The 14197-nt window shown below is 42.4% G+C and overlaps 1 protein-coding gene across 1 annotated transcript in view; it reads right to left on the minus strand.

The window, feature by feature from the left end:
* LOC144823891 (mucin-2-like) overlaps nt 1-14197 on the minus strand; it is a 209393-nt gene that overhangs the window by 89102 nt on the left and 106094 nt on the right. The window contains exons 32-33 of the mRNA XM_078682784.1: nt 12792-13889; nt 10251-10280 (exon numbers count right to left, since the gene is read on the minus strand). Coding sequence (XP_078538910.1) covers nt 10251-10280; nt 12792-13889 — 1128 coding nt within the window. The remainder of the gene's footprint in view (nt 1-10250; nt 10281-12791; nt 13890-14197) is intronic.

Consider the following 14197-nt stretch of genomic DNA (forward strand, 5'->3'; position numbering starts at 1 on the left):
AACCAACCACTTTCCAGGGTTCCTTGTCCAGTGCGGATACCAAAACTCAGATTCAAGTGGTAACTCCGTTCCCCACCCCCTTAGCCCCCCCAGAAAGATTCTATGGGGATTGTAATAAGTTTTCTGTATTTTTACAGCAATGTCACCTGCATTTTATAGCTAAGACTACAGCTTTCCCAGACGATTCTTCCAGAGTAGCATTTATGTTATCCTATATGGGGGGAGATGCAGCCCTTTGGTCAGTTCCTTTAGTAGAAAGAGATGATCGGATTCTGTATAATTTTAAGGATTTCGAGAGAGCTTTAAAGAAGATGTTTGCAAAACATCTTTTCGTTCAGTCTGCAGATAATGAGCTTTTAAGTTTAAAGCAAGGATCTTCGGATCTGATACATTACATATCCACCTTTAACCGTCTGGTGTTAGAGGCTGACTGGCCATACGACAAAAGAGTGCCCATCTTTTACAGAGGTCTAAGGGAGGAATTAAAGGACATGATAACTCAGATTCTTGAACCCCCAGAAGACATAAGTGAGTTCATTGATTTAGTGGTAAAACTTAATCATCGTATTTCAGAGAGAAAAGGAGAAAGAGGGAAGACAGAGCATAAAGTAGTTTTCTTTAAGGAAAAGTCGACCTTGAATCGAGAATCAGGTCCAAAGTCTGACACTGTCGAACCCATGCAAATTGGGTTGATTCGTGGTCCTTTATCTAAGGAGGAGAAGGACAAAAGGCGACGTTTAAACCAGTGTTTATATTGCGGTAAGACAGGACATTTCGTAAAAGAATGCCCTACACGACCTAACAAGTTTAAAACCAAGACTTCCGATTTGGCCATCACGCAAGAAAGGTCGGAAAACTAGTACACTCGGTAAAGGGAGAGGTCAGTTTATCGGGTGGTCTTTCTAGTTTGGCCTCGACTCTTCCTCCTGCAGGAATTAGACACTTTTCAATCCTAGTAGAACTCCGAGATCTGCTTCCAGAATCCCACACAAGAAAAGTGGAAGCCATTATAGATTCCGGGGCTACAGGTAATTTTATTGACTCCCAATTTTTCTTACAGTTAGGCTTTCAGTCTGTGTTTAAAGATCACCCAGAAACCGTCAGAGCAGTAGATGGTAAAGAGTTGACTTCAGGGTTGGTAAACAAACAAACTGAACCTTTAGAGATGGAATGTTCACCCATACATCGAGAAAGAATACAATTCGATATAATTGATGCCCCTCAGTTTAAGATGATTTTGGGGATACCTTGGTTAATAAAACATAACCCAATCATAGATTGGGTAACCAGGTTAATTACCTTCAAGTCATCCTTTTGTACTGAGCAATGTTTTCTAATCAGGAAATCTGAAGACATAGTTCAAGGTTTTGATTTTGGAATTGAATCACCTAATGTCCTGCTTTTGGAAGGGGTCCCATCTGTTTATAACAGCTTATCTGATGTGTTTGACAAAAGAAAGGCCAATACTCTACCTCCTCATAGAGATTTCGACTGTAGAATCGATCTCGTGCCCGGAGCAACCTTGCCCTGCAGTCGCATATATGCTCTTACTGAGGCAGAAAACACTCATCTCAGAGCATACCTTGACGAGTATCTTACAAACGGCTTCATTAGGCACTCCAAATCTCCAGTATCTTCAGCTCTTTTTTTTATTCCAAAGAAGGGAGGGGAATTGCGCACGTGCATAGATTATAGGGCATTAAACAACGTCACCATTAAGAACAGGTACCCCTTACCTCTGATTCCTACACTTCTGGACCTAATTAAGAAGGCTAAGATATATACAAAACTGGACTTGCGAGGAGCTTACCATTTAGTCAGGGTAAGAAAAGGAGACGAGTGGAAGACTGCCTTCCGCACTAAGTTTGGTCTCTTTGAGTATCAAGTTATGCCATTTGGACTGTGTAACGCTCCCGCCGCCTTCCAGTTCTTCATAAATGAGGTATTGCATGAATTTATTGACATCTGTTGCGTAGTTTATATAGATGATATCCTCATCTACTCTGATACCGAGGAAGAACATGTACAACAGGTCCGTGCCATTCTTCAAAAACTACTCTCAAATTCTCTTTATGTTAAATTGGAAAAACGTTTGTTTCATGTCTCCAAGGTAGACTTCCTGGGATACATAATTAGTCCCGAAGGTATCGAAATGGATCCTAAAAAGGTGGAAGCTGTAACAACCTGGCCCAGTCCAACTTCCGTGAAACAGATTCAAAGCTTCCTAGGCTTTGCAAACTTTTACCGTAGATTCATCCAGAACTTTTCTCAATTAATTACACCCATAACCAAGTTACTGAGAAAAGGAGTGAAATTCTTGTGGAACTCTGATGCTGAAGAAGCCTTTCTAAATTTAAAGAAGAGGTTTACCATGGCCCCAATCTTGTGTCATCCAGACCCCAATCAACCGTTCATTGTAGAAGCAGATGCATCTCAATATGCATTAGGAGGAATTCTTTCACAACGAAATACTGATACAGGCCAAATGCACCCTATAGCTTACTTTTCCAGGAAGTTGTCAGAAGCAGAACAGAATTATGCCATTGCTGATAAAGAATTATTAGCAATTAAGGCGGTTTTTGAAGAATGGCGCCACTACCTGTTAGGGGCTCGTCATCCCGTAACTATTTATACAGATCACCGAAATCTTCAAGCTCTAAGATCTGTAAAAGCTCTAACTGCTAGACAGTTACGTTGGTCTATGTTCTTTAATGACTACACTTTTGTGATTACTTATCGTCCTGGAAAAGAGAACTTGAAAGCGGACGCTTTGTCTAGAATAGGTGAGAAAGGCCTAGAACAACCCGAAATTGTCCATCCTGTAATCCCGACTTCTTGTTTTCAGGGAAGTTTAACCACGAGTAACATTATTTCTGACATCAAGAAGGCCTTGAAAGATAAGGATGTTGAGATGTTGAAAAAGGATCATCCTTACCTTCTAGAGAAGAATGATTTATTGATGGTACATGGTTTGATTTTCGTTCCTACTGAAAATATTCAAAGATCCATAATCCAGCTTCACCACGATACTATGTTATCTGCTCATCCTAGCATTTTGAAGACTATGGAACTTATAAAACGCACCTTTTGGTGGCCTTTGATGTTCAAGGACATTCAGTTATTTGTAGAAACTTGCGATGTTTGCATTCAACATAAGACTTCTCATCAAGCTCCTAGTGGTTTGTTAATGCCTCTGCCTATCCCACCTCAACCCTGGCATACAATATCGCTAGACTTCATAGTTGAACTACCTGAAACCAAGAAGGGATTTAATACAATTTTAACAGTAGTAGATCAGTTCACTAGGATGGCCCATTTCATTCCTTTAAAGAAACTTCCCACTGCTTTAGAGCTTGCTCATCTAATTATGTCACACGTGATTAGATTACACGGTATTCCATCAGTGGTCATTTCGGACAGAGGCTCCCAGTTTATTTCTAAGGTTTGGCAAAAACTGGGTACTTTATTACAAATGGACGTTCGATTGTCTTCTAGCTACCATCCCCAAACAGATGGTTTAACTGAACGAACCAATCAAACAATCGAACAATATCTCCGATGTATGTTGCCCAATGTTCTAGAAGAATGGTCTGATCTCTTAAGCCCCTTAGAGTTCGCTTATAATAACTCCGAACATTCATCTATCAAGATGTCTCCGTTCTTTTGTAATTTTGGATTCCATCCCAAATGTATTCCTGAAAGCTCTACTAACTATGATTCTGTACCTGCAATTTCCGATTATGTATCCAAAGTATTTTCCATCCAAGAAGAGGCTAAATTCAACTTGGCGAAGGCAAAAGAATCTCAGAAAGAAACCAAAGACAGACATCGATCTGAACAACCTCAATATAAAGTAGGTGATAAGGTATGGCTGAGTACGAAGAATCTGAAACTTAGGGGAAACAGGAAATTCAACCCGAGGTTTATTGGCCCCTTTCCTATTGAGAAGGTAATTAACCCGGTTTGTGTACGGCTGAGTCTCCCTCAAAGGTACTTGATACACCCGGTATTCCATGTCTCTCTGGTTAAGCCTTTCCATCCCCAGACCCGTATCTCTAACTCTCCGCCTCCCATCATGATTGATGATCACCCTGAATTTGAGGTTAAAACTATCTTAGATTCCAAAAGAGTTCGAGGAAAACTGTTTTACCTCATAGATTGGAAAGGATATGGCCCTGAAGAAAGGTCATGGGAACCTTTGGACCATCTAAAAAACTCTCCTAAATTGATCCGACTCTTCCATTTAAGACATCCTGAGAAACCGAAACCCATTTCAACTGTTCTTGGGGGGATCTTGAGGAGGGAGTACTGTCATGGTTCCACTTACCCTTAGTACACATGTCCTAAGACATGTGCTAATTCCCCCTTGTGAAAACCCACCCCTGTCCCGTGCTCCACGCACGCTTCTAGTCAGTGTGATTTGGTGTTTACATATACTTCTTCTGCAATGCATGTTTACCACCTTCTTAAGGTTTTGCTAACCATGCCTTTACTTTTGCCTTTTGCTTGCCTTGTGTGGTTATTGAGGTTAAGAGCGCTTTGTATTTGGAATTGTGACCTTCGCGTATGGCTTCGTGAGAGACAATGCCCCCGCGAAGGTCTCACTGATCTCTCCTCGCATCCCTACACGCTACCATTCGGTGCGCGCTAGAGCTGGGACTGCATGCAGCGTCCCCGCGCACGTTCACAGAGCGTGACTGGGAGCGGCTGGGTGCGGTCCGGTATTTAAACCGCACCCAGCCTTCTGGAAGGCGCTTTGCCTCGGATTTCCCTCGGAGAAGGTCGCGTCTGATGGAGGTGCTCACCTGAAGGAGTAATCAATCCTGGCAGGACTCCACGGCTGTGCTTCTTATTTCCTGGAGCTTGAAACCTCAACAACAGAGTTCAAAAGCTAAGTACATTTTCTTGATTTAAGGCGCCCTTCGCAAGAAAGGACTTCAGAATTTTTGGAACAATACTTTGTGAAAGCCTTCGCAAAGAAAGAGACTTTGGACATTTTTGCCTATGTATATTTGAGAACTGATTGACATTATTTGCCTATGTATAATTGAGAACTGATTGACATTATTTGCCTATGTTTATTTGAGAACTATCGCCAATCATTTACGAGTGTTGAGTTGTGAAGAGATTTACCTAGAACTTTCAGATTTTATTTGAAATAGTGTGTTTGAAGAAAGACACATAGGATTTGGTGTGTTTTGTTTTATGCTTCTTTTATAGCACTAATAACAGATCTAGAAACCCGAGACCAAGAAGCAAAAGGTTAATGCCAAGTAAGTCTTAGGAAGAGATAGAAAGAATGCAAAGGGCCTCTTAAAGAATAGTGAATTAATCCTTTCTTTCTTTGTGTGAACTTCCAGATGAACAAGTTGACATCACACCTGTAAAAGAACTATCCTAAAGGACGTCTGACGACTTCATCACAACTACCCTACATCCCTACAAGACATACTGGGCGAAGGCCGACAACTTGCTGATTGCAGGTAGGGGGACCTCAGAAAAGCATCACTTGATTTTGGGGGCTCTACTAAAATAGAGATTGTAGTGGAGGGTCTAGGAATAGTTTAGGAACATTGACTCTTAAGACTAAATACTAAAGTCTTGGTGCTTGTTGCCTCGCAGGTCGACAGCAAGATCCACAGTCTTCTCCTCAACGCCCGGTACCGGCCCTCCTCCCTGAATTCTAGTTTAAACCTTGCTGTGCATATTTAAGTCAGTAAGTTTTAGTTAGTGATTAGGGAAGTTGGCCCCTTGCGTCCCTGCGAAATCATCCACGTCTTCCTGGAGAACATCAGTCAAGACAAGGTAAGGGACGACGTGGTTAGCTTTGACATGCGTACATCCTTTTTCCCCGATTCCTATATCCCGAAGGACTCTAATGGCAATTGCCCCATTTGGGCATGGCATTGCTACCTGTTGGTAGCGTTACTAAAAATGACTTCCTGGCATATTGTATGTCAATCACGTCTCCATAGAAAGTCTTTGACTGGGATATCCCGGAATCCGTGCTCTTACTCTGTGAGGGACCGGATAATCTTTCTCCTTTGGCATTATCCTCAAGCATCAATTGCTATGTCCTGATAATGATCCCGTTATCTTGTTAAGAGATCGAAACGTCATCAACTTCAGCACCTTGACACAAACCTATAATTGTTGTTACTAATATGTGCTATGGTGCTACTCTGTATGTTTTTTGGCCTAATCACTAAATTGTATCTCGCCCACTATGTGCAATGCCTGAGTTTGGTAACTCTATTTTTCATTGTAAACGGTCCTGCTTGTATGTCTCTATGTATTTTTCAAAATAAATCATAATATCCATCTGGATATATGAACATAGACATCATTGTATCTCTGTGTTATTTACAGTTATAATCCCATGTTTTGAGGGACAGCTGTTCCTTTATAAATATTTTTAAAAATCAAAGCAACTTTTTCCAAACTGGGGCCCCTTATGAAAACAACTCTTTTCTGCACACTTAAAAGCATGCAATCTGGGGGACATATAGTGTCAAAGATTTATAAACTAATGGGCAACATCTCCTCCCAACGACACCCCGATTTGCAGATCAAATGATCATCATACCTTGCTGGCAAAATCAAACCAGGCCTTTCCACAAGAGCCTGGGAAAAAAATCTGCCCTCACCTGCTCTAAAGTACACATATTCCTTTATTAACTCAAACAAAGTTCTTTGCATCTCACTTTCTATACTGGACCCCGGCCAGACTTTTCCAGTTCAATCTAGTAGTGTCTGACAGCTGCTGGTAATGTAAATCAACAATCGGAAACCTGGAACATATGTTTTTCTCATGTGCCTCTTTGTCCTTTTACTGGGGTGACATCACCACTCAACTATGTAAAATATTCAAAACTCCCATCTCACTAGAATTTCCAATGATCGTTCTCAAACCGTTTGCAACATCTACCCCAATCGATCCCCCAGATTCGGACCTAACCCTTCTCAATTTACTAATCACCATCACACTTAAACCAATTCTTCTAGACTGGAAGTCTACTAAACATGTATCATATCAAACATGGTGGGCATGAGTGTCCTACCAAAGAAGTGCACACTCTTCCCAATCGAAGTGTTCTGGCAACCCCATCACATCACAGTATGCATGGGAAACAGACACACTTATGCACACTGGACAGTATGCTTGTCAGCCCATCAGGGTATGTTTTTGACCTGTCCCACGACATTGAAGAATTGAGGTCAGGTCCTTTTAGTTGGGTATAACGCTAATCCCTTTTCACCTTTTTCCTACTGGCACGCTCCTTTCCCTCTATTTTGTCTCCTCCTTCCCCTCATTTATCTTCTCCCTCTGCTCTCCTTTCAGCTGTCCGGTTTATCGCCCATTCATCTCCTTTTTACCGATAATGTCACAAAAAAATTACTGGGTGCATGCATTAAGCTCTGTCCATCTCTGTAAACCCATGAATACTACCTCAGACTCAGGTGCTCACACCCTGCCAGTACTTTTTATTTTGCAACCCTGAGTTGATCTGTTGTTTTTCACTGAATATTTCCGCTCTCCAAGGGTCGTCACGGGCCATCAGGCTTTTCCCTGGTAGGCTTCAAGGGCGGGGGCCAGTTTGTTCGCAGAGGCCGGTTTTGGAGCAGTGATGCTGTTGTGAAAGCACTGTAAAGTTCCTTGTATATCCAGCAGTTAGTTTTAGGGCAAACATAAAAGTGTCATGATAACTCGGGTGACTAATATACCTGCTGGAGACAGATTGGAGTTTTTGCTAGTGTCAGTTTTGACTCATCTAAGGAGGAACAGAGGGTTAATGTGCCTGCTGCACAGAACATGTACAATGCATATCAAGGAACAGCATTTTATGCGCATAGGTCAGTGGGTCACTTCTTTTGTCATAAGGATTCTTATGCTGATGTGCAGTTCATACAAGACAATCATATTCTAGCACAGTGAGCTATGAACTGCCATCAAAAAGCTGCATGAAAACTGCACGGTACATGTTAGAAAGTTATGCTTTTTCCCAGTCTTTCATTATCCTGATGTTGCAAAAAAAGGTCTGTTTGGGTAGAAATACATTCTTATTATTAAAGTCAACCCTAACCACTGTGCTATGGGGTAGATTAGGATAGCGGTTTTTCCGCATCCTCCGGGCCGACGGAAGCCACCGCCGGCCCGGAGGATACGGAAAAACCGCAGCGGACCCACCAAAGACCCACCGCCACATTAGGATGGCTGGTGGGTCCTGGTATCCGTCCGCAGCTTTTCCGCCGCGGTTGGCTTACAACCGCGGCGGAAAAGCCCTAATATGGTGACGGTGTCTCTCAGACACCGTCAGCCATATTAGGATGCCCAAAAAGAAATGCTTTTCCACGGCGGGTTTTTCGCCATGGAAAAGCATACGGAGCTTCACTGCGGGGGCCCGTTGTGGGCCCCCTGGGTGAAGGGGGGGTGGGGGTTGCACATGGGGGGTACCTATGGTACCCCCCTGCATTTGTATGCAGTAATGTTCAAGATTGAGGATGTGACTGCCACCCTGGCGGTCACATTCTAATCTGCACGGAGGGACCGCCGCAGCCCCTGCGGACGGTCCCTCCTACTCTATGGTGGCGGATGGACTCAGGTCCGTCCGCCATCATAATCGGCCCCTATGTTTTGAATCCCGAGTTTGTGCTTCTCCAGACCAAGCACTCTTTAAAAATGCCCACCAGTATGAATGACATCTGAATCTTACACCAAATAGTTACATTTGACTTATGAAACATTTTTAATACACTGATTTACACATGTATGATTCATTGTATCTGTATGTATGTTTGATATAAAGTGTTCTGACACCCTCCACTGGTATGAGAGGGGCTATAAAACAAATGAAATACATGTGTGATAGGGACTGTGGGGAGACTAGAGGCACTGTTGGAGGGTGATAGTGAGGGAATCATTGAAGAGCCCCAACAAAGATTGTCGTATTCTGGTGCACAATGAGGTAATCATTTACTATGCTTTAGCAGCTAATACAATTAAAAATGTAATGATAAATGTGTTGTAGAATGCACAATTTAGCCCCAAATTTTCTGGTGGGGGTCTCCCCCAGAATTCCCCTTTGTAGTGGTCAGGCTCACTCGCTGCACTAGGTGTGCACCATATAGGGGCTGGTCTGGGTTTCTAGTCCAGACCTGTAGCTCTCCCTGATTATCTCTATTGCGATGGATGTATTAACTCTTTGCCACCCTACAGTACCATGCAATGTAATTTTTTGTTAGTACACTTTATTGTAACCCTTTAAAAATTCACTAAAATCTTTAGAACACAAATAAAACAACCTTTTTCTTAAAATGCAGCCCCTTTTCCTTATAGACAAAAAGAATGCGTTTAAAAAAGAATATGAAACTTTAAAGTGTGCTCCTAAAAAATATTTTTTTTACATTCTCAAACGGGATAGGGGCCCTAAACATAATAACAAGTTACTGAATCGCAGTTTGGCTTCCATACATTACAAAATACTGATTCTAGGAAGTCTGCTATTTGCGATATCCCGAAAGGTTTTGTACACGAGGACCTTAGTAATTTTTTTGTCACATTGAAAATAATAGTTAATGTAATTTTCGTGTTCTAAATAAGAGACCAAAACTAATGCTTTATTAAGCATGGTATGACGGAATTTCCGGTGTCACGTGCATCAGATGTGGGTAAACACCCATAAAAAGAGAAAGTGTATTGCCACGTTCAAAACAGTTAAACATGTTTCACGTATTTTGAAAACAACTTAGTTAATGTTAGAAGAGTGCACATACATGGTCCTAAGGACACCTGAAAATGATTGATACCACCTCATTCAAACTCGTCCTAGCTGCCTTGCTCCTCAGTCTCCAATTCAGTGAGCTCAAAGTGAATACCCAAAACTTCCTTTCACCCAGCAAGAGAAAAAGGTTCTGGGTTAGAACCATCCATGTACCATGTTTCTCCCTATACAACTGAAATACTCCGATGGCTTTATCTCTAAGAAAACCTTGTACAATTCTCAAAAGGATTCAAAACTAACTGGTCAGTTAGGTCCAGGGAAACTATCCCATACAATTATCTCATGAACGTCTTCTCATTGTTCATAACGAGGGCACTGTTTCCCACTTTTATTAATGTATGCCATTAACCTTTGGCTGCATCAGAGCCGTGACTGAACAATGTGTAATATTAGTTTTAAAAAATAAATCTTGAAAGACGTGTATTTAGTAGAAAAATACACCATGCATTTAGATAAATTGGCACTTACTAGTAGGCATGGGCGTGGTGCTGGTCGGTTCTTCAGTAAAATAAAGGGAAAAAATAAAAAATAATGTACATTAGTCACTTTTCCAAAATTACTGTTTCAACTTATGAACTATAGCTTTTACTAATTTAACATCAACCATGTTAGCTGTGTGCTACTTGAACAGAAGCATAATCTTAGTTATACAACCCTAAATTGAAGCATTTCTATACGGTGGGACATTTTCAGCACACATCCTTCACAAGCCATGCTGCAAGCACACAAGCAGTTCAATAGCGCTCTGTCAATTAAGGGTGGACGCTTCTTGCCCTGCCAAGCTCTGCAATGCCAGAAAGGGAATTGTACAGTTGATTCCATGTTTGGGAACTGTCTTTACACATAGGTACACATACTCTTAGCTCCTTCTACATACCTGATGCATTCATTAGCCAGAAACCAAGGATTACACCCCAACTCCTCCAGTCGGATGGAATCTTTATAACCTCAACTGTCACTGCACCTAGCTGGCAGGCCATGAACATATATGCAGGGTCCAGCCTCATGTCCTGCTCTGTACTACCAAAACACAGAGACCTTTTATTACATGGGCAAAGTGAGCAATTGCTCAGGGCCCCCACCTTCCAAGGGCCCCTCTAGGAAAGTGAAATGTCCATCTATTTGACCTCTGTCTATTCTATTTTTTCAAAAAGCTATTTTTTCAAAATGCCTCTCCCTCTCTTCCTACCTCTCATGCTGACTCTCTCTCCACTAAGTGTAATTTTATAGATTTTTGGGGTCTTAAAAAAGTCATATTTTAACTTTATTTTTGAACCTATTAAAGTTTAAGATATAATTTAGTACTGTTCAGTATCATGCAGGCTTGTATTAGCAGGAAATGTAAATTTGCTGCATATAGGGCCCCCCTAATTACGTCCTGGCTGGAGCCCCCAAAATCCTTATTATGGCACTTCAAAAGCACTGGCCATCTCACTGGATATAAACAAACTGGATTAATGCAATAGTCTATTGAATGGGCCTTCCTCATCATGGCTTTGCTCCCCTGGATAAAGCTCTAAATTTTGCCACTGGAGTACTTTCAGAGTAATGCTTACTTAACAAAGGGGTTACGGTTGGAGAGGGGTGTTCTCTCCTCCATTAATCTTAACCAGCATGGAGGAGTGTCCAGAAAGGATGAACTTTCAGCTGAGCGCTCCAAGGATTCCCACAAGAGCACACCATAAATAAAGTATTCCTGACAGTGGTTAAAATGAGCTTTTTGAGGGGTGGCAGATAAGTAAAAGAAGTAGAATCTCTCTGTGTATATTGAGCTCTGGGGGGACTACAGTGGGCACGTAGGGTGGCAACCTCACTCCTTGTCATCATAGGGCCTGTATTTCTAGTCTGGGCTTTCTTTGCTATCGGATGTGTTAGTCTATAGGTTCAATGGAAGCAAATCAGGACTACAACACCCAGAGTGCAATAGATGGCATACCATCGGCAAGCATTGGAAACAAGGTTATCATGAAGGCATGGAATGAGATAGTCACCCTACTTTCAGAGCTCATCGGAATATATTAAACAAATACTTAGGAAGATTATTTACATTGTAAATTGATATTGAGTTCCAATCTATATTTGAATATTATTAGGCTCCCGAGACTCCCAAATCTCAGACATGACCAAAGGCTTTACAAAGAACGGAATTCCTCTGAAGGAGTGGGAGAAAGTTAGACCACATCTTTTTATTCAGCCCCATCACTCCTTTATGTGGATTCTTCCTTCGCGTGGCTGTAGATACCCCAGTCTTCCTCGCCATCCCCCTTCTCTCTAACTCAGGTCCCACATTTTATTTTCATGCTGCTAAGCATAAAAATGCGTTTTTTATTAGTGGATACTTCTGTTGCATGATGAACATTCATACTGGCAAAAGAACCTGGTTATTTTTGATTGTCATAAGTTGAGGCTCACTAACACCCTGTGGATGGGTAGAGCAAACTTAGTGGCAGCTTGCAGAGGGAGTGCTGCGGGGTGGTGAGGTGGGGGAGGGACAGTGGCAGGGTGGGGGGATAGTGGATGCCGACATACGGCGAAACCGAGTAAAGTAAACAAATAAATAAAACAATTTATCTTGCACGGGCTGCATCGCCAACTCAGCATTGCAACGCTAGCAAGGTAAATTGTTTTATTTATTTACTTTACTCCATTCCGACGTATGTCGGAGTCCGCTACCCCCTCACCCACCCGCAGCACTCCCTCTGTGAGCCGCCACTGAAACCTATTTCAAAATGTCAATAACGTAGCCTCATATTTCTACCAAATGACCCGTTCTTCACGTCTATATGATGTGCTCTTTTAAGAGAAGGTTTAATTAGCTGCGTAGTTTCTTTGTTGTCCTTGCCCTGCAGCATTTGTTTAGGCATTGTGCAATACATTTTATCATAAAATATAAAGTGACACAAAAGGATTATAACTATTACAGAAAAATAATAGGAAAATATTGATTGGCATTTGTCTTCATTTGAATGTTACTGACTAACGCAGTCACAATGTGACCTATTTACCTACCAGTTGTTGTTGTAGTACTTGTGGTAGTGGTGGTGACGGTAGGTGTTGGTGTTGGAGTGGTGATGGTTGTCTTGGTGGTTGGCTCTGTAGTAGTGGAGGGAGGCGATGGGGTTGTTGCCTCTGTGGTTGTGGCCGTCGGTGTAATCGTGGTGGGTGTTGTCGTAGGAGTGGTGGTTGGTGTGGTGGTAGTTGTTGTAGTTGTTGGCGTAGAGGTTGTTGTTGGGGTAGTGGTTAGCTCTGTAGTAGTGGAGGGAGGCAATGGGGTTGTTGTTGTTGTCTCTGTAGTTGTGGCCGTCGTTGTAGTCGTAGTGGGTGTTGTCGTAGGAGTGGTGGTAGTTGTTGTAGTTGTTGGCGTAGAGGTTGTTGTTGGGGTAGTGGTTTGCTCTGTAGTAGTGGAGGGAGGCGATGGGGTTGTTGTTATTGTCTCTGTAGTTGTGGCCGTTGTTGTAGTTGTGGTGGGTGTTGTCGTAGGAGTGGTGGTAGTTGTAGTGGTTGGCGTAGAGGTTGTTGTTGGGGTAGTGGTTTGCTCTGTAGTAGTGGAGGGAGGCGATGGGGTTGTTGTTGTCCCTGTAGTTGTGGCCGTCGTTGTAGTCGTGGTAGGTGTTGTAGTAGGAGAGGTGGTAGTTGTTGTAGTGGTAGGTGTAGAGGTTGTTGTTGGGGTAGTAGTTTGCTCTGTAGTAGTAGAGGGCGGCGATGGGGTTGTTGTTGTTGTCTCTGTAGTTGTGGCCGTCGTTGTAGTCGTGGTGGTTGTTGTTGTAGGAGTGGTGGTCGTAGGAGATGTAGGACAGATCTCCTCACAGCAGTACACACTGACTTCATAATTGTAACACACGGGGATCATGCTGGGTCCTACTGTCTGTTCACTGTTCTTGCAGGTAAGCCCTTTGGAGACGTCACAGTGCACTTTTTGACCCAGTTGGTGGATTGGGATGTCTGGGAAATTTGGAGAGCGGCATGATATGTTCAGCGGGTGTTCACAGACTTCATAGCCTTCATCCCTGATCTTGTCATACGTCTCGAAGTCCCCACCGTCTGGACCATATTCGGGGTAACTCACATCAAACCACGGAGTCCAGAAACACACCACAGGACACGACGCTGTAAATCAAGAACAACACCAATGACTGAGAGGACACAAAACACAAATCCATTTATTTTAACTGTCAGGAGCCTTCTATTACTCGTATTAAAATGACTGCAGAATAAACATGCATTTGTTAACTTCGTATTGTTGGCTCAGAAGGAAGATTATTATTTGTTTTTCTCGTTCCACGTTATCAGAACAATAAGGAGCAGCTAGACACCCAAGGTTAGACCTACACTTTCTTTCAAGTTGTTATTATATCCCACGTCTGCTCATTATTCACTGGCTGCCCTTACTATCATCCGTGAAGAAACTTTTCCTC

This window comes from Lissotriton helveticus, chromosome 3_1 (assembly GCF_964261635.1).
Source record: "Lissotriton helveticus chromosome 3_1, aLisHel1.1, whole genome shotgun sequence".
Lineage (NCBI taxonomy): Eukaryota > Metazoa > Chordata > Amphibia > Caudata > Salamandridae > Lissotriton > Lissotriton helveticus.